The 21,782-nt window shown below is 39.6% G+C and overlaps 1 protein-coding gene across 4 annotated transcripts in view; it reads right to left on the bottom strand.

The window, feature by feature from the left end:
- Window positions 1-21,782, bottom strand: part of NCOA7 (nuclear receptor coactivator 7) — a 189,689-nt gene that overhangs the window by 33,130 nt on the left and 134,777 nt on the right. For 3 of the 4 annotated variants that reach the window (XM_049900261.1, XM_049900250.1, XM_049900268.1), the window contains exons 9-10: window positions 19,654-20,681; window positions 18,893-19,061 (exon numbers count right to left, since the gene is read on the bottom strand). In XM_049900261.1, coding sequence (XP_049756218.1) covers window positions 18,893-19,061; window positions 19,654-20,681 — 1,197 coding nt within the window. The remainder of the gene's footprint in view (window positions 1-18,892; window positions 19,062-19,653; window positions 20,682-21,782) is intronic. The other variant, XM_049900276.1, reaches the window with a different exon arrangement.

Raw genomic sequence — 21,782 nt, 5'->3', positions numbered from 1 at the left:
CAGAAGCCACTGTTTCCCAAAGTGTGGCAGGGGCACCTCCAATGACTTTAAGGGTACATATTTTAACAGTTAAACAATTATTTAAAGGGCATTAGTAAAAAATACAGCTACCATATTAAACCTGTGAGTTCACAGATATTACTGCTCAGAGATATGATGCTGGAAGCTATGCCACCATTATTTCAAATACCAACAGGGTGACCAGTGGTGGCCAGGTTTCAGGGGAGAGTTCAGACTGAGAGAGACTAGGAAGAAAGGCCTGGTGACCTGCAAATCAGCTCATGCTAACCCTACGGATCACAACAGAACATTGTCAGAGACTTTGACTCGCTTACTTTGAATGCATCATCAAGAGGGACTGATCACCGGAGAATGACATTTGTGTTTGGCAAAGTGGAGTGCCAGCGAAGGCAACGGAAACCCTCAATGACATGGACTGACACAATGGCAGCAACAATGAACTCAAGCATATCAATGTTCATGAAGATGGTGGAAGACTGGACAACGTTTCATTCTGTCATACATGGGGTCACCATGACCTGGAATCAACTCGACAGCAACTAACTGTAACACTGCTCAAGCAAAAAGCTAAGTAAAATAAAAAATGATAAGTTGATTTAAGTCCTTTAAAAAAAACTATTAAATAAATCCTAGTATAGATGGTAAGAAAATATGGGGATATTTTAGAAGGAGGTATGTGAAATGACTGAAGCTTGAGAAGCACTGCTGGAGCACTGGGACGGCAATACTAAGGGCTGCAGCAGCAGGGAGGAGACATGGCCAGGTCAGTCATTTAGAAAGAATGCTGGGGAGCCAAGTAGGAAGGGTCAGGAAGAGATACGTCTGCAAACAAAGGCTTTGTTGAGATGGCTACAACACTGATCCAGGTAGGAGATGATCCAGGCTAGACACAAGGCAGGGCAGAGGCATGGGAAGGAGCCTGCATACACACTCCTGCACAAAACCTATCTAGCAACAGTTAACATCAAAACCAGGCACTCAGGCTCGATTTAGGTTTCCTGTTTAATTACAAATTTGCTTTTCATCAGATTTCTTCATAAACCTCAAGCGTCTTTATCTTTAACACAAGGCTCATTCAGGGATTCACCCCACCAAACCAAAACCAAACCCATTGCTGTTGAGTTGATTCTGACCCATAGTGACCCTACAGGACAGAACAGAACTGCCCCCATAGAATTTCCAAGGAGCGCCTGGTGGATCTGAACTGCTGACCTTTTGGTTAGCAACCTTGGCACTTAACTACTATGTTACCAAGTAGACACCATATTCAAGTTACAAATCCCCATTTAGCAGATAAATCTGCTATCTCTGAAGAAGAAATTCAAAGAAGTGAAACAATACAGGCTCTCGGGAGGCAGCAGCCTCATCTCAGAGGCAACAAAGCATTGCAGATTATAGAAGAAGAATTAACAGTAGCAGCAATAACAACTAACTTTCATGTAGTGTAAGGATAAGCTCATTTTTTCCCCTCATAATAACCCCATGGGGCAGGCACAATCATTATAATTCCTGTTTAATGGATGAAGAAGCAGGTGTTTACAGAGATTAGCTAACTCATCCAAGGCCACCCAGCAAGTTAGGGGTGGACCTGGGATCAACCTCAGGTCAGTCTGAGATATTATCTAACATGCTTTACTCTTTCCTATATGGTTTTCGAGCTGCCAACATCTTTGGTTAAGGATCACTCAAACATAAGTAAAAACTTAGGAGGCCTGGTGGCACAGCAGTTAATTGCTCAACTGCTAACCAAAAGGTTGGCGGGTCAAACCTACCCAGCAGCTCCACAGGAGAAAGACCTGGGGATTTGCTCCAGTAAAGACTGCTGCCTAGAAAATCTTACGGGGTAATTCTACTCTGTCCCATGAAGTCTCTGAGTCGAAAACCAACTCCATGGTACCTAAAAACAACAAAAGTTTATTTTAGAACCAATACCAGAGGCCTTAGGATGGCAGCCCATACTCTATATTCAGCTAGGAGATAAGTATTCTGTTTAGCCCACACACTTTTTTTTTTTTTTTTTAAGTACATGGTAGCCTATACTTAAATATTGGGGAGATTTTACACACAAATCTGTATTTCACCTTCCCTTTGAAAAAGATCGAAGATCTAGCAACACTAGGCTCATGTTCCTACATAGCAACAATTGCCTGGTGGTGTGCAGCAACTGTTCCCTTGAGCAAGGCTCCATATTTAAAACAGGTTGTCTCCTTTATTCGCCTCCATTTCTCAGCCTGGCCCCCACAGGCATTTAGATTTGCAACCTGTAACACTCACTTGGATCCCCAGTGTAATTACTGTTTCTGCATATAACCAAAAAAACCAAACCCACTGCCGCCGAGTCGATTCCGACTCATAGCGACCCTATAGGACAGACCAGAACTGCCCCACATTGTTTCCAAGGAGGGCCTGGTAGATTTGAACTGCCGACCTCTGGGTTAGCAGCATTTAACCAGTACACCACCAGGGTTTCTGCATATACTTACTCCCAGATACTGTGTGCAGCACCCATTGGCAGGGAATAGCCTGCAGTGGAAGTAGGCCCTCAGCAACTCTGCCAAGTGCTGGCGCTCCTCTCCCAGAAAGCTCGGCCACCACAAGAAAGAGATCACTAATAAAGGGAGTTACTTTTGAGCTCAGCTCTGGCTACAGAGTCACCAATTAACCCAGAAATTTGCCAAAGCTGGTTACAACAGTTACTTACTAAAGGGTGGCTGCTTAATAAGGTGCTTCCAAAAGGTGATGATGATTTTCTAGAATCATCTAGAATCAATTTATAAAACAAAAGGCAAAATCTCCAGGAAAAGAATGACAGGGAATAATACCACTTCAAAACATATTAAAGTATTTTTTAAATAGGAATGAAAAGATTTGTGTTGTTGTTGTTAGGTGCAGTCGAGTCGATTCTGACTCATAGCGACCCTATGTTCCACGGAATGAAACACTGCCTGGTCCTGTGCCATCCTCACAATTATTGGTATGTTTGAGCCCATTGTTATAGCCACTATGTCAATCAATCTTGTAGAGGATCTTCTTTTTTACTAACCCTCTGCCAATCATGATGTCCTACTCCAAGGACTATTCCCTGGACAGCATACATGAAGAAAGCAAAAGGTCATTAAAAAGACAGTAAAGAAAGAAAAGACCAAAATCAATGTCAGAAGAGACTCTGAAACTTGCTCTTGAATGTAGTAATAATTAAGCAAACGGGAGAAATGGTGATATAAAAGAGCTGAACAGAAGATTTCAAAGGGCAGTTCAAGAAGACAAAGGTAAAAATATTATAATGAAATGTACAAAGACCTGGAGATAGAAAACCAAAAGTGAAGAACATGATTGGCATTTCTCAAGCTGAAAGAACTGAAGAAAAAATTCAAGCCTCGAGATGCAACACTGAAGGATTCTACTGAACGACTCAGGGAGCATCAATAGAAGATGGAAGGAATACACAGTCACTGTGAATGTTAAAGGGTTGACATTCAACCACTTTAGGAGGTAGAATATGATCAAGAACCAACAGTACTCAAAGAAGAAGTCCAAGTTCCACTGAAGGCACTAGTGAAAAACAAAGCTCTAGGAACTGACAGAATATCAATTGAGATGTTTCAACAAATGGATGCAGCCCAGGAAGTGCTCACTCATCTATGCTAAGGAATTTGGAAAACAGCTACCTGGCCTAATGACTGGAAGAGATCCATATTTACGCCTATTCCAAAGAAAGGTGACCTAACCGAATGTGGAAATTATCATACAGTATCACTAATATCACACACAAGCAAAAATTTGTTGAATGTCATTCAAAAGCAGCTGTAGCAGTACATTGACAGGAAACTGCCAGAAATTCAGGCCGGATTCAGAAAAGGATGTGGGACCAAATAGATATCATTGCTGATGTCAGATGGATCTTGGCTGAAAGCAGAGAATACCTGAAAGGTATTTACCCGTGGTCTCAGTGACTATGCAAAGACATTTGACTGTGTGGATCATAACAAATTATGGATAACACTGCAAAGAATGGGAATTCCAAACACTTCATTGTGTCCAGGAGGAACCTGTACTTAGACCAAGAGGCAATTGCTCAAACCAAACAAGGGAATACTGCATGGTTTAAAGTCGGGAAAGGTGTACATCAAGGTTGTATCCATTCACCATAGTTAATCTGTATGCTGAACAAAGAATCCGAGAAGCTGGAGTATATGAAGAAGAACGGGGTATCAGGATTGGAGGAAGACTCATTAACAAACTGCGATATGCAGATGACACAACCTTGCTTGCTGAAAGTGAAGAGGACTTGAAGCACTTATTGATGAAGATCAAAGAGCACAGCCTTCGGTATGGATCACACCTCAGCGTAAAACCAATAAATAAATAAATAAATAAACCCAGTGCCATCGAGTAGATTCCGACTCATAGCAACCCTATAGGACAGAGAACTGCCCCATAGAGTTCCTCAACATAAAGAAAATAAAAATCCTCAAAATTGGACCAGTAAGCAAAGATCATGAAAAACAGAGAAAAAACTGAAGTTATCAAGGATTTCATTTTGCTTGGATTCACAATCAATGCCCATGGAAGCCGCAGTCAAGAAATCAGACAACACATTGCGTTGGGCAAATCTGCTGCAAAAGATCTCTTCAAAGCGTTAAAAAGCAAAGATGTCACTCCAAAGACTAAGGTGCCTCTGACCCAAGCCATGGTCTCTTCAATCACCTCACATGCATGTGAAAGCTGGACAGTGAATAAGGAAAACTGAAGAATTGATGCCTTTGAATTGTGGTGTTGGCAAAGAATAATGAATATACCATGGACTACCAGGAGACAAACAAATCTGTCTTGGAAGAAGTGCAGCAAGAAAGCTCATTAGAAGCAATGACGGCGAGACTTTGTCTCACATATTTTGGACATGTTAGTTATCAGGAGGGATCAGTCCCTGGAGGACAGTGTGCCTGGTAAAGTAGAAGGTCAGAGAAAAAGAGGGAGACCCTGCATGAGACGGATTGACACAGTGGCTGCAACAATGGGCTCAAACATAGGAATGACTGTGAAGATGGCATGGCCCAGGACCAGACAGTGCTTCATTCTGTTGTTCATGGGGTCACTATGAGTCAAAACTGACTCAATGGCACCTAACAACAACAACAACAAAAAAAAACCCAAACCCATTGCCGTCTAGTTGATTCTGACTTACAGCTACCCTATAGGACACAGTAGAACTGCCCCATGGAGTTTCCAAGGAGCACATGGTAGATTCGAACTGCTGACCTTTTGGTTAGCAGCCGTAGCTCTTAACCACTATGCCACCAGAGTTTCCATCAACAACATATAAATAAGGTAATTATGGCCCACCAATGGGACTGGATAGCTTGGTAATAATGCAAATAAATTTCACGGCACCCATGTGGGGGAAGGACCATACAAGTAAGGTCTACGGAACCCTAACAACAGGATTGGTCAGTTTTGGCATCCTGCAGGTTTAAAATGAGCTATACCAGAGGTGGGAGGAGAGGATCTCACCATCACCGAGGAAGAAGAACCAGGAGCAGAGTGTGTCCTTTGGATCTGGGATCCCTGCGCTGAGATCCTCCTAGACCCAGGAGACAGAGAGCTGTAACACTGAAGACGGCAAGGTGGTGAGAAGCAGCAGCAAAGGTGGCAGAACCAAGAGACCGGCAGGACACTGACAGGAGATGGCATGGTGGGCTTCCCAGCGCACAGAGCAAGGAAGTTGAGTACCTTTGGCAAGAGGCTTGGTGGCAGAGTAGGGCCCTCAGGCACTTGGTGGAGCTAGGATTGCCCGTCTGAACATCTTTGACCCGAGGCTTACTGGCAGAGTAGGGTGCCTCGGGGCACTTACAGGCAGAGTGAAAGAGCTTTGTAACACTTACCTGAGTAGGGCAGAAGCCAAGGGTCCAGAGAGGGTTGAGGAGAGGGTGCCCTGATGGAAGAACTATATCCTGAATGTTCCTGAACCTGAACTGTAACCTCTTACTTCCCCAATAAACCCATAACTGTGAGTATGGTCTGTGAGTTCTGTGTAGCCATTGCAATGAATTACTGAACTCACGAGAGAAGTAGAGAGTGCCGTGAGAAGGATGGGTGGTGTCAGAATTGGTAAAGAGGGGAGAGAGGGGATGCATGTCTGACTTCTGCCTCACAGGAATCAGCGTTGGGCTGTTGCTCTTGATTCCCCTTCTCCCTCATGAAGTTAAAGTCAGATGCCCCCATCATGCCATTTTTCAGCCAAGTAGGACCTAAGTGGAGTGCTGGTGGTGCAGTGGTTAAAAGCTTCAGCTGGTAACCAAAAGGTCAGCAGTTCGAATCCACTAGCAACTCCCTGAAAACCCTATGGGGCAGTTCTACTCTGTCCTACAGGGTTGTCATGAGTCAGAATCAACTCAACGGCAAAGAGTTTGGTTTTTGGTTTAAGGACCTAAGTTGTTCCAGAAAGTACAACATTTTAAAGACTATTCAACACTGTCATCATCTTGCCACTCAGTCCTCCAATGTCATTAAAGATTCCAAGTTAGCCTGATTCTACTAAGAGCAAGATAACTTTTGATCAGAAAATTTAGTATTACCTATGGCTAACGGTTTCATGCTAGAAAACTAGGTCAGCTTGTGGTTCCTTTAATTTGCCCTTTATTCTCTAAGGAGAGTGCAATTAAGGCCATTTTGCTTAGTCTTCATGAGGGTCCTTAGGACTTGGACATCCTCCCATTGTAAAATGAGTTAATAGGAGAATCAATTTTTTTTAATGATTTGCTTATTATAAAAGTAATACACCCCCCAAAAAGTAATACACACTCACTAAATATATGCAGATAGAGTATTTAATGGCAGACAAAGATGCTCTTTCATGAAAAATCAGTTTACAAAAGTGTGTGTTTGTGTATACATACACACATATATATACATTTATAGATACATAAATACGTATGTGTGCATATGTTATGTATGTGTGTGTACATCATACACACACACACACATATACAGTAGCTGCAACAATGGGCTCAAACATAGCTACTATTATAAGGATGGCACAGGACTAAGGAACCTTTTGTTGTTATATATAGGCTCACCAGGAGTCGGAAGCAACTCGATGGCACCTGAAAACAACCTACATAGTATTATTACATTAATTCATATACAGACAAAAGGCTGAAAGGCTATGCAAATAAAAATGAATAGTAATTAGCTCTGTATGACAAAAGAAAATGAAATTTTAATTTTCTTCTCTTTCGCTTTTCTGTATTTTCTAAATATTATACAGCATCTATTGTTTTAAGAAACAAGTTATTTAAAATTTTTTATCTATTAGGTTGTAAGCTCATTTATTCCTGCATCCATCCAACTAACATTTAGGAATATCTCTTATATACTGACGCTGTGCTGTTTATGGATGAATAAGCAACATCATGATAAACGGAGAAATTATTCAAGTTGTCAAGGATTTCATTTTATCTGGATCCATATCAATGTCGATGGAAGCAGCAGTCAAGAAATCAAACAACATATTGCATTGGGCAAATCTGCTGCAAATGATCTCTTTAAAGTGTTAAAAAAGCGAAGATGTCACTTTGAGGACTAAGGTACACTTTACCCATGCCATAGTATTTTCAATCTCCTCATATGCATGCAAAAATTGGACAATTAATAAGGAAGACTGAAGAATTGATGTATTTGAATTATGGTGCTCGTGAAGAATACTAAATATACCATAGACTGCCAGAAGAACGAACAAATGTGTCTTGGAAGAAGTACAGCCTGAATAATCCTTAGACGTGAGGATGGCAAGACTTCATCTCACGTACTTTGGACACGTTATCAGGAGGGATCAGTCCCTGGAGAAGGACATCATGGTTGATAAACTAGAGGGTCAGTGAAAAAGAGGAAGACCCTCAGCTAGATGGATTGACAGAGCGGCTGCAACAATGGGCTCAAACATAGCGACGACTGTGAAGATGGTGCAGGGACAGGCGCTGTTTCGTTCTGTTGTACTAGGGATCGCTATGAGTCGACGGCACCTAACAACAACAACATGCTGTTTCTAGGACACAAAATCATAAGACTTGGCCTCTACCCTGAGGAAACCTTAAATCCAGCAGGAAAAATCCACAGGTAATCCACACCTGTGTTAAAGTCTGGTAAGTGCTAAAACAGAGGTGGAATACAATGGAGAGGTATCTAAACCAGACAGAAAATGTTTCTTGGAGGAAACATTTGAGCTAATACATGAATTTAGGTGAGGTGGGTATGGGGGAGGAAGTCAGGCATACCAAGCAAGCCATCTTGTAATTCTGATTTACATATCTCAAAGCTAAAACACGGCCAGTTGTCTACAGACAGAGGCAGAACGGAAGTGTAATGGATTGAATTGTGGCCCCCCAAAATATGTATCAACTTGGTTAGGCCATGTGTAGTTGTCCTGCATTTTGTGATTATAATTTTATGTTGAAAGGATTAGGGTGGGATTGTAACACCACTCTTACTCAGGTCACCTCCTGATCCAAGGTAAAGGGAGTTTCCCTGGGGTGTGGCCTGCACCACCTTTTATCTCTCAGGAGATAAAACAGAAGCAAGCAGAGGGTTGGGGACCTCATGCCACCAAGAAAGCGCACCAGGAGCAGAGCATGTCCTAAGAACATGGAGTCCCTGCACCTGAGAAACTCCACAACCAGGGGAAGATTGAGGACAAGGACCTTCCTCCAGAGCCAACAGAAAAAGCCTTCCTCTGGAGCCAACGCCCTGCATTTGGACTTATGATCTACTAGACTGAGAGAATAAATTTCTCTTTGTTAAAGCCATCCACTCGTGGCATTTCCATTACAGCAATACTAGATGACTAAGACAGGAAGCGAAGATGGAGAGATATTAAAGAGAGTAAGCTAGATGTAGTGACTGACCTGTGATATGCGGAGATGACTGAAAGGTAAGGTAATGTCCACATTCTGGCTTTGGGAACTGAATGGCTAGTGCTACCATTTACCATGATGGAGAAAACGAGAGGCATGAGGTGTGGGGCCAGGGCCAGGGATAAAGATGCAAATAAGAAAAAAAAAACAATTTGGAACATTGTCAGTTTTAAGTTTGATCCATGAATGATCCAAATATTGAAGGATAGGAGGTATATATTTGGGGCTCAGTAGAAAGTTCTAGACTGAAGATAGTTAGCAATAATTGGCATATAAGAGAATTAATGTGTATGGGTGGTTATATATATGTGTGTATACACACACACACATATATATATTGTAAGAAAGAGAGAGGGATATTTAAAGAGTAACATTTAATGGGGAAGCAGAAGAAGGAAGACTGGGAGGGAATGGTGGAAAGGAGGGAATGGTGGAAAGGAGGAAACAGCGTACCAATAAACGGTGAATGGGCAATGGTGTCACATGCTGTAGAGTGTTAAAGTAAAATATGAACTTTACACAAATAGAGGATACGCAACAGATTCTAGTATCCAAAGCAGAGTTTGGCACCCACTGATTTAGGCCACAAGTTCTTTGTTAATGCCATACACTTTAATATCAGTGAAACAGAATACACTCCTCTACAGGCTTTAGCCCCCAGCGTCTCTGACTTTAGAAACTAAAAACAATTGCTGCTGTAAAGGGAAAGGACACCAGACTTCGATTGTCTATGTGTCTGTGGGTCGCTCACCCATCAAGTGTAGGCTGGAATAGGACTGCAATTGCCAGTCCAAGGAAAGATCACTCTAGAATATATTGCTTTGGGAAACATAGGATTGCACAGGTAAAGATGAGAGGGCAACTACCTGAGGTATATTGTGTTAAAAAAAAGATGTCAAGCTAAAAAAGTATTAGATATGTTTGGCAAGATCAATCTCACTAAAGTAGCAGTGAGATCAAGAAAATTCTGGAAAGGCAGGTCCAGACATTTAGGAGAGGCAAGTGTATACAGACCAAAGTTTCTCAGTGGTTACCAGGGGTATGTGGGAGACAGGGGAAAAGGGACACTCACTGCTTTGGGAACAGTGAGCTTCTTTTAAGAGTGATGGGAAAATTTGGAAATGGGCAATGGTAATGGTGGGACAACATCATAAATACAACTAACGATACTGAATTGTACATGTGAAAAATGCTGAAAAGGCAAATGATTTGTTACATATATATATTTACCTCAATAAAACAAAGCAAACAAACAACCCTCCCCCCTCCCCAGGAGTTTAGACTTTAATCCTGAAGGTACTCTAGTAAATATTTAAGATATTTTTGCGGCAATATGACAGGATCAAAATACTTTTTTAGAAGATTATCATAGCTGTCAGGTAGAAAATAAATTTTAAGGGGAGGAACTAGAGAATAGGAAATTGTAGTATTTTAGGTATAAGACACTATGTGCACAATAACAGTAATGTAAAATGAGGTACCTGGATTTTGGGATACTAGCTTTGGAAGAGGGGATTTTGTTTGCATTTTTTGTTTTTGGCTAGGCAAGCACTGTGCCACATAAAAGTTCTTCATTCTAGTAATGAGTCAGCACTAGAACCACCCTGCAACTTCGGTAGAATATCTGAGAGACGAGAAGCAGGAATAAACCTAGAGGAAATTTTAGTCGTGCTTCTTATTTCCATAAAATTTTCTGATTAGACCTCCTCAATTCAATTAATGAGCACTCATGGGATGTCATCCATAAAATATCAATCACTCTACCCATAAAAAAACAAAAGCTGTTGCCGTCGAGTTGATTCTGACTCATAGCCATCCCTAAAGGACAGAGTAGAACTGCCCCATAGGGTTTCCAAGGAGCACCTGGTGGGTTTGAACTGCCAATCTTTTTTTTCTGGCTAGCAGCCATAGCTCACCATAGCTCTTAACCACTGCGCCACCAGAGCTATTCTTCCCATAGTCGCGGAAATACACTTGACCAGATAGCAGACACTTTAGCAATGCTCAAGGAAATGAAAAAATTTGGGGACACTCCAAATCTTCATCCCCACAGTAGCCAAGAAATGGCTGCATGTATAACATCTCCTTTCCCCACCCCTATTTCAGAGCTTTATCAGCCTAAATAAACAGTATAATTAATTCAGTTGTATTAGCCTGTTCTAGTGCAGGTTTATAAGCATGGGATCTGGAATCAAACAGACTGGGGTATAAACCCTGGGTTTTGTATGTGCTAGTTTGAGCAAGGTGTTGAAACTCAGTGTGTCTCAGTTTCCTCATTTGTATAATGGGGAATAACAACACATGCCTCACAGGACTACCCTGAGAACGAAACGAGACAGCTCATGTAAAGTACCTGGCACCACTGTGCCTAGCACTGAGCCACGGAAAGCGTCAAGTTAGTGCCCTGTGCGCTCTCGTCTCTCTCTGACTTATTATCGTTCTTAGGTGCTGTCGAGTTGGTTCTGATCTCATAGCCATCCCATGTACAATAGAACGAAACGTTGCCTGGTCCTGCGTCATCCTTACAAACTTTGTTATGCTTAAGTCCACTGTTGCAGCCTCTGTGTCAATCCATCTTGTTGAGGGTCTTCTTCCTGTTTTTCACTTACCCTCTCTACTTTACCATGCATGATGTCCTTCCTTCCCCAGGGACTGGTCCCTTCTGGTAACATGTCCAAAGTATGTGAGACGTAGTCTCGCCATCCTTGCTTCTAAGGAGCATTCTGGCTTAGGTCTGAGAAAACTGAGAGTTGAAGTAGTAGGCCAATTTCTTTGATGTTCCCCTTTGAGTTTTTAAGAGTGGCAACCCCACTTTGGGTGATGAAGATATCATAGGAGCATCTTTGTAAAAGTACGTGCTCAACTGGAGTATTAGGATGTGTTTCATAAAGCTGCAGGTCAGGTACCAGACTTCTATCAGGATACAGTGAAACTCAGCACCCACAGCTTTAAAACACAAAATTTCAGATAGGTGGCACATCATGCAAAGCTCAGTACTACTCAGGATGTTCAGGCTTTGCTCTTAATATTTCAGAGCTAACAGTGGGCACTTTTGAAAGACAAAAGAAGACACAAAGAGAGTCCAAAGTAGATCCTGAGGAGGATCTGTCATCTGCCAGTAATCACTTCTAACAATACAATATAGCTTTGGTGGCCAAAAGGTTACACACATGGTCTCTGTATGTAGGGCTGCTACTACCAGATACGTAAAAAGGAAAGAAATCCCAATTTGCATTTACTATAATAAAGAATTTAAATCCAAAATCAATGAGGCTAAAATAGTTTCTAAATATATATGGACATCCAAATCTATTTCATAAAATTAAAATGTGACTAGATAAATAAAAATATATTCTATTGCACCAGTAGGAAAATAGGAAAAATAGTAGAAACTTAAAAATAAAACTAAGAAATCCCTACAGAAATCAATTAAGAGAGCAGAAGCTATGAGCCAAAACTCTACTCTAGACAGAAGAATTAACTATGGAACATATTTAACATGAAACACCTATTACTTGCCTCTGGGTCTACCTTTCCACTGAATATCTTTGGAGAAATAAACCCTAAAGAGAAGGCACTCTTCGTAAAAGTGGGGCCTTTGATGTTTGGTTGTATCCTGGGCTAGGCAACCATGAAGACCTCTAGAGAGGCTGAAAGAAGTCCTACTGTTTGTCACCAATTGGAACCTGAGTGATACACACACAACACAGAAAACACCTGTAAAAAGGACAAATCCCTCTGTGCTCATGTGTACCTTACTTGTTTTTATTTTGAAAGTACAAAATGATCCCAGCTTTTATGAAGTGCTTGAGAATTTCTATTATTCTTGACAAGTATATAAGAAAATACCATGCTTTCTAAAACAGAATCAATTTATACATGACTTTATTTATTTATTTAGTCAGAATTGACTCGACGGTGCTGGGTTTGGTTTGTTTATCTATTTTATATAAACCAAAAGGCTTGCTAATCTTATTTAGAAGCTGATATGAGAAACATATCAAATAATTTTTTAGGATAATTTTTAATAATTAGATAAATGTATGTATTTGCATGTCAAAGTATAAATACATTTTCTATTATTAAAGGGGTTACAAAGAATAAAAACCCTCAGGCTACTACTAGCCTTTCCTTACATTAAACAAATGTTATATAATAAATGCTCGCTTAACTTTAAAACAAGTATTTTCAAGCTACATTTTGCTTCCATTTTTCATTTACTAAATTGACAAAGATAAAGAATCATAGCACTTAGATTTCCCAGCCTGTGGGGACAAGGGCGCTCTATAAGCTGCTGGTGGGTGTATATACTGCCACACCCTTTCAAGTGCAACATGAATTGGAAGCCACAAATATATCCTTTGACTTAGTAAAGACCACCCTAAGAATTTTACAAAGATGTTTACTGTAGCATTGTTTATAATGGCAAAAAATTCAAAACTAATACCCAAAGTAGGGACATGATGAAATTAATGAGGAAACATAATTGGGTATGAACATTATCATTTACCTGTACATAACATAGTTAGAATTTGATGTGGAAAATGTACACAACATATTAAGTGGAAACAGCAGATTGCGAAATGGATCAGGATGATGCTATATTTGTTAGGTACAAATGCTAAATATGCATAGAATAATGTCTGGAATGAAAAATAAAAAAAATGCAGTGGCTATTTCTTGGTGATGGAATTACAAGATTTCTCCTCCTGCCCTCCTGTTTTGCTTATCTGCATGGTCAAGTGTTGCTAAAATCACCTAGCATAATCATCTTCAAATTAAAAAAATTTTATAGTATGCATGGGTACCTTTATCTCTCTCCCCCTGCCCCTCTCCCTCTGCCCAACTAGTTTACTTATTATACAAATCACACTAGCCAATTAATTCAGCTTGGATTAAACATTTATGCATGGTTTGGCAAATTCTACATAATTCCTGCTATTTAATTCCATTTCTACCATATTTATTTTAAAAGCTGAATAATATAAAATTAACTATCATAAAACATTTCAGAAATTAAGAAGCCATAAAAAATGGGAAAAGAGAAATGTTTTAATTTGAACAGGAATTGTTCTTTTTCTAAAAAAGGAAATAGTCTTTGAGTATTGAGAAAGAAAAGAAAGAAAAAGATAAATCATGTAATATAATTATATATTAAGTATTTAGAAAGTGCTAGGCATTATTTTCAACAGTTTTTGATAAGCTCCTTGGGATAGGGACCCAGTCTTATTTATCTAGAACTGGCCCAATGCCTGTCAGGAAGCATGCATTCAATAATTGTTCAAACAATGATCTAATTACTTAACTCTCATAGTGACCCATTTTGCAAATGAAGAAATTATTTTTCAAGTAGATTAAGCCAACTCATACTAAGCCCCACAATTCCTAGGGGACTGGGATTCTCATCAGATCTTCCCAATTCAGGGCTCATCATCCCACTGCAATGAGCAGTCCAAGATGCCATACATCTTCCAGGGGAGGGGAAAGTATTGTCTTCTTACAACTCAGATAGCATCTAGCATAGGCTTGTGCAAAATGAAGGTACAAAAATAAATGCTTGTCATACCAACCACCACATTTTCTGTAGAACTCTTTATCAATTTAGGGTTACCCTCCAGACAACACCAAAACTCCTAAAGGTATATCTAGTGTTTATGGATACAAAACTATTGATCAATAAGGCAATTAAAAGATTTTTTTAATGAAACTCTTTGCAAAAATGGTTTTAAAGAATTGTTGTCATTGTCAGGTGCTGTCAAGTCGGGTCCAACTCATAGCAACCCCATGTACAACAGAACACTGTCCGGTCCTGCGCCATCCTCACAATTGTTGGTTATGCTTACTGTTGCAGCCACTGTGTCAATTTAATGAAATAGCGTTTAGTACTTGAAATAAAATATATGTAGATGAGTAATTACTGTGAAAACAATCAAGTAAAATGAAGTTTTAAATAGGCAAATCCCCAAATTATTTACTATTATGGCTCACAACTACTTTCAGAATGGTATATATACATGTAGTCAATATCTAACACTAGACTAGTGGTTGGAAACCCTGGTGGCATAGTGGTTAAGGGCTACGGCTGCTAACCAAAGGGTCAGCAGTTCGAATCTGCCAGGCGCTCCTTGGAAACTCTATGGGGCAGTTCCACTCTGTCCTATAGGGTCGCTATGAGTTGGAATCGACTCGATGGCACTGGGTTTACTGGGTTAGACTAGTGGTTCTCAATGTAGAGCAATTTTGTCCTCCAGGGAACATTAGGCAATATTTGGAGACATTTTTGGTTGTTACAACTGGGGAGTGCTACTAGCATCCAGTGGGTAGGGGTCACAGATACTGATAAACATCTAACAGTACACAGGGCAGCCTCCCACAACAAAGAACGATCTGCGCCAATGCTGGAAAATACTGTTTTATTTAGACAATTAAAATAAGGTAGAATTATCTACTCTCCTTATGTTTAAGTTAGGAGCAAGGATGATAAAAGGAAAATCCAGGGTCTTCTGGGTTTGTAAAACAAGTTCTGGACACTTTGCAAATCTCCCAAGCACACTACTATCACCCTCAGCTGATTTGAGAGAAGTGCCATCACTCTACAGAATGCAGTGCAGACAAGGGAGGGTTGAGAACTGACATGTGCTTAGGACCCAGTGAATGTGAGCATGTTTCAAGTGGCAGTGTATAGGAGTACAAGAAGAAACTCCCAAATTCCCTGGATTCACGGTGATTTTGAAGTTTCTGACAACCACCAACTTACATACAACTACTCTGGTTGCTATGAGGTGGAATCGACTCGATGGCAATGGGTTTGGTTTTTTGGTTTTATTGTGTATTTAAGGAGTCCTGGTGGTGAAGCTGTTCAGGACTCGGTTGTTAACCAAAGGTCTGTGGTTTGAACCCAATGGCAGGAGAAAAGATGTGGTGGTCTGCTTCCGTAAAGATTGTAGCCTTGGAAACCCTCTGGGGGCAGTTCCACTGTGTCCTACAGAGTCACTGTGAGTCGAAATTGACTTGTCAGCAACAGGTTATTGTGTATTTAGGCAACGTTTAATTACCTTTCATCTCTAATTTCCCATGTCTAAAATTCAATAACAAGAGTTGCGAAGGGGGAACAACAACAACAGAAGATAAATAACTAAGGACTACATGCAAGGTTTCCACTGTTACTTCCACTCCCCACGCCACCATTTTCTTACTTTGTACATTATTCACTTGACGATAGGGCTAGGAAAGCTATAGAGCACGTTGTAAATGAAGAAGGAAATTTTTAAGAGAGTTAATTTCTTGGTAATAACAAGATGAAAGGAAGAGGTAAGCTTTAAAATAAAGTATTAGGAACAATGGTGAGGAAAAAAGAAACCGACATTTGTGAAGTTCTGCCACACAAACATCAAAGTGTTATCCTCCTGTGACAAGAAGCCTTAAGTGCACTGGATAAGCCAAAGGTGCCTCGCAAAAAAAACAAGCTGCAGCATCTAAAAGGTCTTTGAGACAGCACTGTAACCCAGAAGGAAGCCACTGCTAGAATGACTTCCCTCTGCTACTGAAACTCCAATGGATGCATGAACAACCTCTAACCATTAAAAAATAGAAAGGCAAGAACATTCAGTCTGACGTATAAAGGGAATCCAGAATATCAGCAGGGTGGGTAAAGCATTACATGCTCCTTCAGGACTGCTGCTGAGCCTGAGGTCTTGAAGAATTTCATAAACGAGATTTAAAAAAAAAAAAAAAAGTCTCTCCCTTCTTACTGTGCAGTAAGAGGCCTGAGTGGGAATTAGCTACTGGACTACTCCATCTTTCCCCAACTTAAACTCAAACATGGGCTCCTCTAGGCTAGGCAGAAATGGAAGTAAAGGAGCAATGAAAACAAAACTTCCTAACACCTACACAGAAAATCTATCACCATTAAAACGGTGACATATGATGCCTCCAAGAAAATCTTCAGTTAGATAATAATTAGTTCAAGAAAAAACAAACAAACAAAAAAAACTAAGTATGCTGGAATATTTGCTGGCCAAAGAGTCATGGATATTATAAAATACAGTATTAATGGAATTCAGCAAGTGACCTACTTTTTAAAGTTCACAAAAAATCACTTGTATAAGAGGTCAAAGTCAAGCACCCTTTCGACATCAGAGATTTTTTTCTGGGTTAAAGAATGACAGTAAAATAACTACATGTGTGGGACTGCTGTAATTATTCTACAGAAGTTTTTGGTGCACACAGTCCCATTAAAGAGGTAAGACTGAAAAAAAAAATTTCCTTATGTTATAAACATTAAATCCTCCCAAAGGCAGGGAGCGGCGGGGGGGAACCATATACGATAGGTAATTTTTCTAGATAGACCGTGAAAGTCCACAAAGCCCACATTGTGGCTGAAGGTATTGGCGCTTTGTTTTTCTCATCAATCAACCAGGAGACTCGCCTGAATCTCTTAGGTATTACTCAGCTCTGAAATTCTGCTGTTAGGACTTCAATCAAACAGGCCTTCAGAAATTTATCTTGCTTCTCTTGAAACATTTTTACATGATAAGAAAAGGCATACTTCTTTTTTTCTTCCCCCAGTATCCCAAGTTTAAGGCTTCAGTGAGATATTGTGGGGTATCAGTGACCCAGCTGCATGAGAAATGGGGGTTACAGGCACAGGTAGAAGAGTCCATTACACAAATGCAAAACAAACGATGTTTAATGTCCATATTAACTTCAGTTTTTGTCTAATGATAGGGAAAAGCAATTAGCAAAATAATTCTGTTAAATACTTTTCACATTAAATTATTTTCTATTAACATGAGACTTCTCTCTTAATGAGAATCGTCACCCCGGGCAATAATCAGCCAGATGGCGCACCTTTGCTTGGGATTTAATTTTGCTTTACTGAGAATTCATTCTTAAGGAAGCTCACTGAGTGTACTTCCTCTTGGCAGGTGTGTTGGCGACAAGGTCTGCCCAGAAGATGATGTTCAACAACTAGTCAGAAGAAGGAAACACGGGGAGTCTAGCCATTTCGAAAACTAATTGCAAGGCCTTTGTAAAGATATTTTTATTCCACCACATATACAGAAGGAAATGCTCTAATTTTTTTCCAAAAATAACATTTCCTATTTTTATTATAAAGAAATCTTGGTTGATGTACTGTTGAAGAATTTTTATGCCACTATCTCTGATGTCAGGTCACTGACGGCTCAAACAGTTGAGCACTTGCCTACTAACCGAAAGGTTTGCAGTTTGTGTCCATCCAGCGGTGCCTTGGAAGAAAGACCTAGCAATTTGCCTCTGAAAGGTCACAGTCTTGAAAAAACTATGGAGCACAGCTCTACTCTGCAACATGTGAGGTCGCCATGAGTTGGAATCCGCTCAAATAGCAACTGAATCCCCCGGCCCCCGCTATCCTAGACTTCACATAACTAATAAAATGTCTTCTCTGGCAATTTAAAAATACAAATCTCTCTAGCTGTATGCTGCTCCTCAAACCCAGCAAGGTGATCACATGCTCCATTTCTCATGCTGCTGAGTCACTGATGCTCCTTCCATAAGACCAAAGTAATCTTTTGTTCGCCAGATTTATAAGCACTTTAAAAATTACGATCCTGCCCCTCTACTGCACTTAGAGGGTTTGGATCTATTCCATAGTATTCCTTTAATATCAACGGAAAAGCACTTTCAATTACTGGCACTTGAGAACATCTAAATCTTCCTCCATTTAAAAATCAACTGAGTAGAAAGTTATGAAAGCAGGTCAACACACAGTAGCTATGAAGAGGTCACATCTACTGTATTAAAATCACCCTTTAATAGACAGTCACTCAAATAACATCCATCTAGAAAGTCTAAAACGTACATTTAAGAGAAAATCCTTATTCAAGAAGAAAATTAACTATTTTATAACAACAACAAAAAAAAATTAGCACGCAATTAGAATCTAACTGATGAACAGATTTTCAATTTTACCCCGCACTCACCTCTCCCGAGGAACAGCAAACCAGTACTCTGGCTGCTTTCTTCGTTTGCCATACTGTTGGACCATGGCAGCAGTGTGGGTGGCAAAGGATTTTCTCATTGGTTTTCCCACCTTGATGCACAGAAACATGGGCGGAGTCTTGCTTTTCTCTTCTTTTGAAGGAAGTATATCTGAATCACACATGAAACAACTGTCCTCAATACTGACAATTTTGGTGACAATGAAACTTTTTAAGTTATCAGGAATAGTGTCCAATCCCCTCTTGGTAATGGAAAGACAAAATATATGGTAGAAACATCATATAACAGCATCATCTCACTAAGGCTGAATAAATTTTCCAGGCCTTCTTTAGCACAAAAGGAAAAAGCTTTGGATGTTTCAGGTTGGTCTACCTCACGTGAGAAGCTACATATTGGACATAAGTATAAAAACCAACACCATAATACAATTCAGTTTAGAATTGAAATATCTTCAAAAAAAGATTTTAAATTCTTGTAGATTCTGAAACTCAAGGTAAAAAAAAGGAAGTCACTTGAAAGATTTTTTTAAAAAGCAAACTGTCTTTGAAGTAGAAATCTATCATAGGTCAGGTTCTGTAATAGATATCATATATTGCTAATTTTTTTCCAGTTATTAATAATCAGCAAGGATAGTCTCTATTGAGAAAACACTGACCTAAAATAATTTTACTGCCATTGCTATTGCCTTTTAGAAAGGCAATTATACAACAGGTTAAAAAGATATTAAAGAAAAATGACTTACCTTCAATGGGTACCTGAATTCTCTTTAATAGCCATAACTGAATTTCGGATTTATTATCCATTTGTGCACCTTGGCAGCTATTGTCTAAAGAAGATTCCAAAGAGGAGTCTAGAGACTCTTTAATCATATTTTCCTCTGTAGAAGGGCCCAGTTCCAGTGGAAGGGGTGAGCTCTCTTTCACCCAGGTTTTATCTGGCTCTTTATTGCCCTCAGTTGAGGGATCACCTGCCTGGGGAACAGAACTACTAAGGGTGATGTCTATTCCTATGGGTTCAATGCTTTTATCATCACTTAATTCTGCCTTTTGTAAGTTTTCAGGTAACTGTGATCCTTCTTTGTTCTTATTAAGGTAATATTCAATGAGTTTAACTTTATCTAGATCTTCATGTATGTTCAGTGTGTTTTCCACCTGGCTTTCCGGGGAACCAGACTGCTTGTCCACTTCTGGGATTATATCTTGCTTCTCACAGGTTTCTAAATCCAGGGCCCCCTTCAGTTCAGCATCATTCTCTGTTCCTGAAAAGCTCAGGACTGACTGCACATGTCTTTCTGTAGCAGAACTGATTATTTGTGACTTAGCTTTCCTTAGGTCCTCTGGATCAAAGCACTCCCTTGCGTTGTCTCTTTTATCCATTCCAGTTTGAGAAGAAAGTTCCTCTAAGTCAACAAAGTCATCATCTTCCACTAAAAGGGAGTTTTCTTTGGCTATGGATTCAAACGCAGTGTCAGGAAGTTCCTTGCTGACCCCAGTCACTGTGGTAGACCTACTGATTGCCTCAACAGAGGATTCCAGTTTCTTCAACTTTTCTGACACAGGGCTGCCTGAGGGCTTGGTATGTGTATCACTGCTTGACTTCTCCAGAGGTCTTGTTGACTTGGAATCTGTATTGATGGTTCTCTCTCCACTGTGCTGCCGTTTTTCCTTGTTGAGAGATTTGAACTTACTGAATGGGTTTATATCCTTTTCAGAAGCCAGGTCTTCCCATTCTCCAGGCCTGTACAGAGGACAAAGATCCTGAGGTAGGTCACTGTTGGGGAAAAATGGTGGGTGCACATGGAATGTTAAAAACAAAACCAAAAACAAAATGGAGGAAAGGCAAAACAAAACAAAACCCAACTAAAAACCAACATAAATGTGCTGCAACTTAAATTTATGTTTAAATGATTTCAGAATAAGGAAGTGAAATCAATAAATTGACTTCAAAAGAAAACATAAGTCAACTAAAAGAAGTGGCAAAAGAAAGAATTATGATGTTGCAAACCCCACTAGAAGCACATGAATGGTTTTGAAGTCATGTATGAACATGGAGATGTCACCCACCAGATTTTTAAAGATGAAATAATAATGTTTCTGATTTTCATGAAGGAAAGGACAAAGGAGGGAAAATATTTTAGTACCAGTGGCTAAAATTCCTTAAATATTCAAAACTTTTCCTTTTCATAAAATAGTCTAGAGACCAACTACATTAGTTCTGAATGGCTCATTTACTTAGCAACTACTCTTTTAATAGCTCTATTAGGTTACTGGCCCTGAACCCTCATTGTGGGTTTCATGGCTTAGGATATAATGCTTCCAATAACAAATATTCTCCCACCCCTGCATTTATGTAAATATAGCACAATCTATGGAAATACATAGCACATGTACCATTTATGTAAATATATAGCGCCTGTACCATTCGACAATTTTTTAAATCTACAGAAAAGTAAACTGGTTTATCAGCTGAAACATAATAATAACAGATGCTTCACTACCCAGACTTGAATTACAAAGAAATATTGATTATACATGTTTTTCTAGTTTAAAATAAATTGTCAAGGCACAAATATTTTTAAAACTGTGACTACAAACACCTTGAGCGACCCATATTTCTACTTACTACTATTACTGGATTAAAAATAGGGATATAAAACCCCTTTTTAAAAATAACACGTTCACATTTCAGAAATAATTTTATTTTCTAAAAAGATCAGATCATATTCAGGCTATACTTTCTCTATTACTTTGTACCAGACAGTTCTTAAATTATAAGAAGACTGTCTCAAAGTTACTTTATAAGTCACTTGAATAGAACGTCCATGCTTTTTCTAATAAAAAATAAAAGCCTACATAATTGTTAGGCTCTGAC

The sequence above is a fragment of the Elephas maximus genome, chromosome 1 (assembly GCF_024166365.1).
Source record: "Elephas maximus indicus isolate mEleMax1 chromosome 1, mEleMax1 primary haplotype, whole genome shotgun sequence".
Classification (NCBI taxonomy): domain Eukaryota; kingdom Metazoa; phylum Chordata; class Mammalia; order Proboscidea; family Elephantidae; genus Elephas; species Elephas maximus.
Note: the sequence above shows the minus strand (reverse complement) of the source record. Positions and strands in the feature narration are given on the sequence as shown.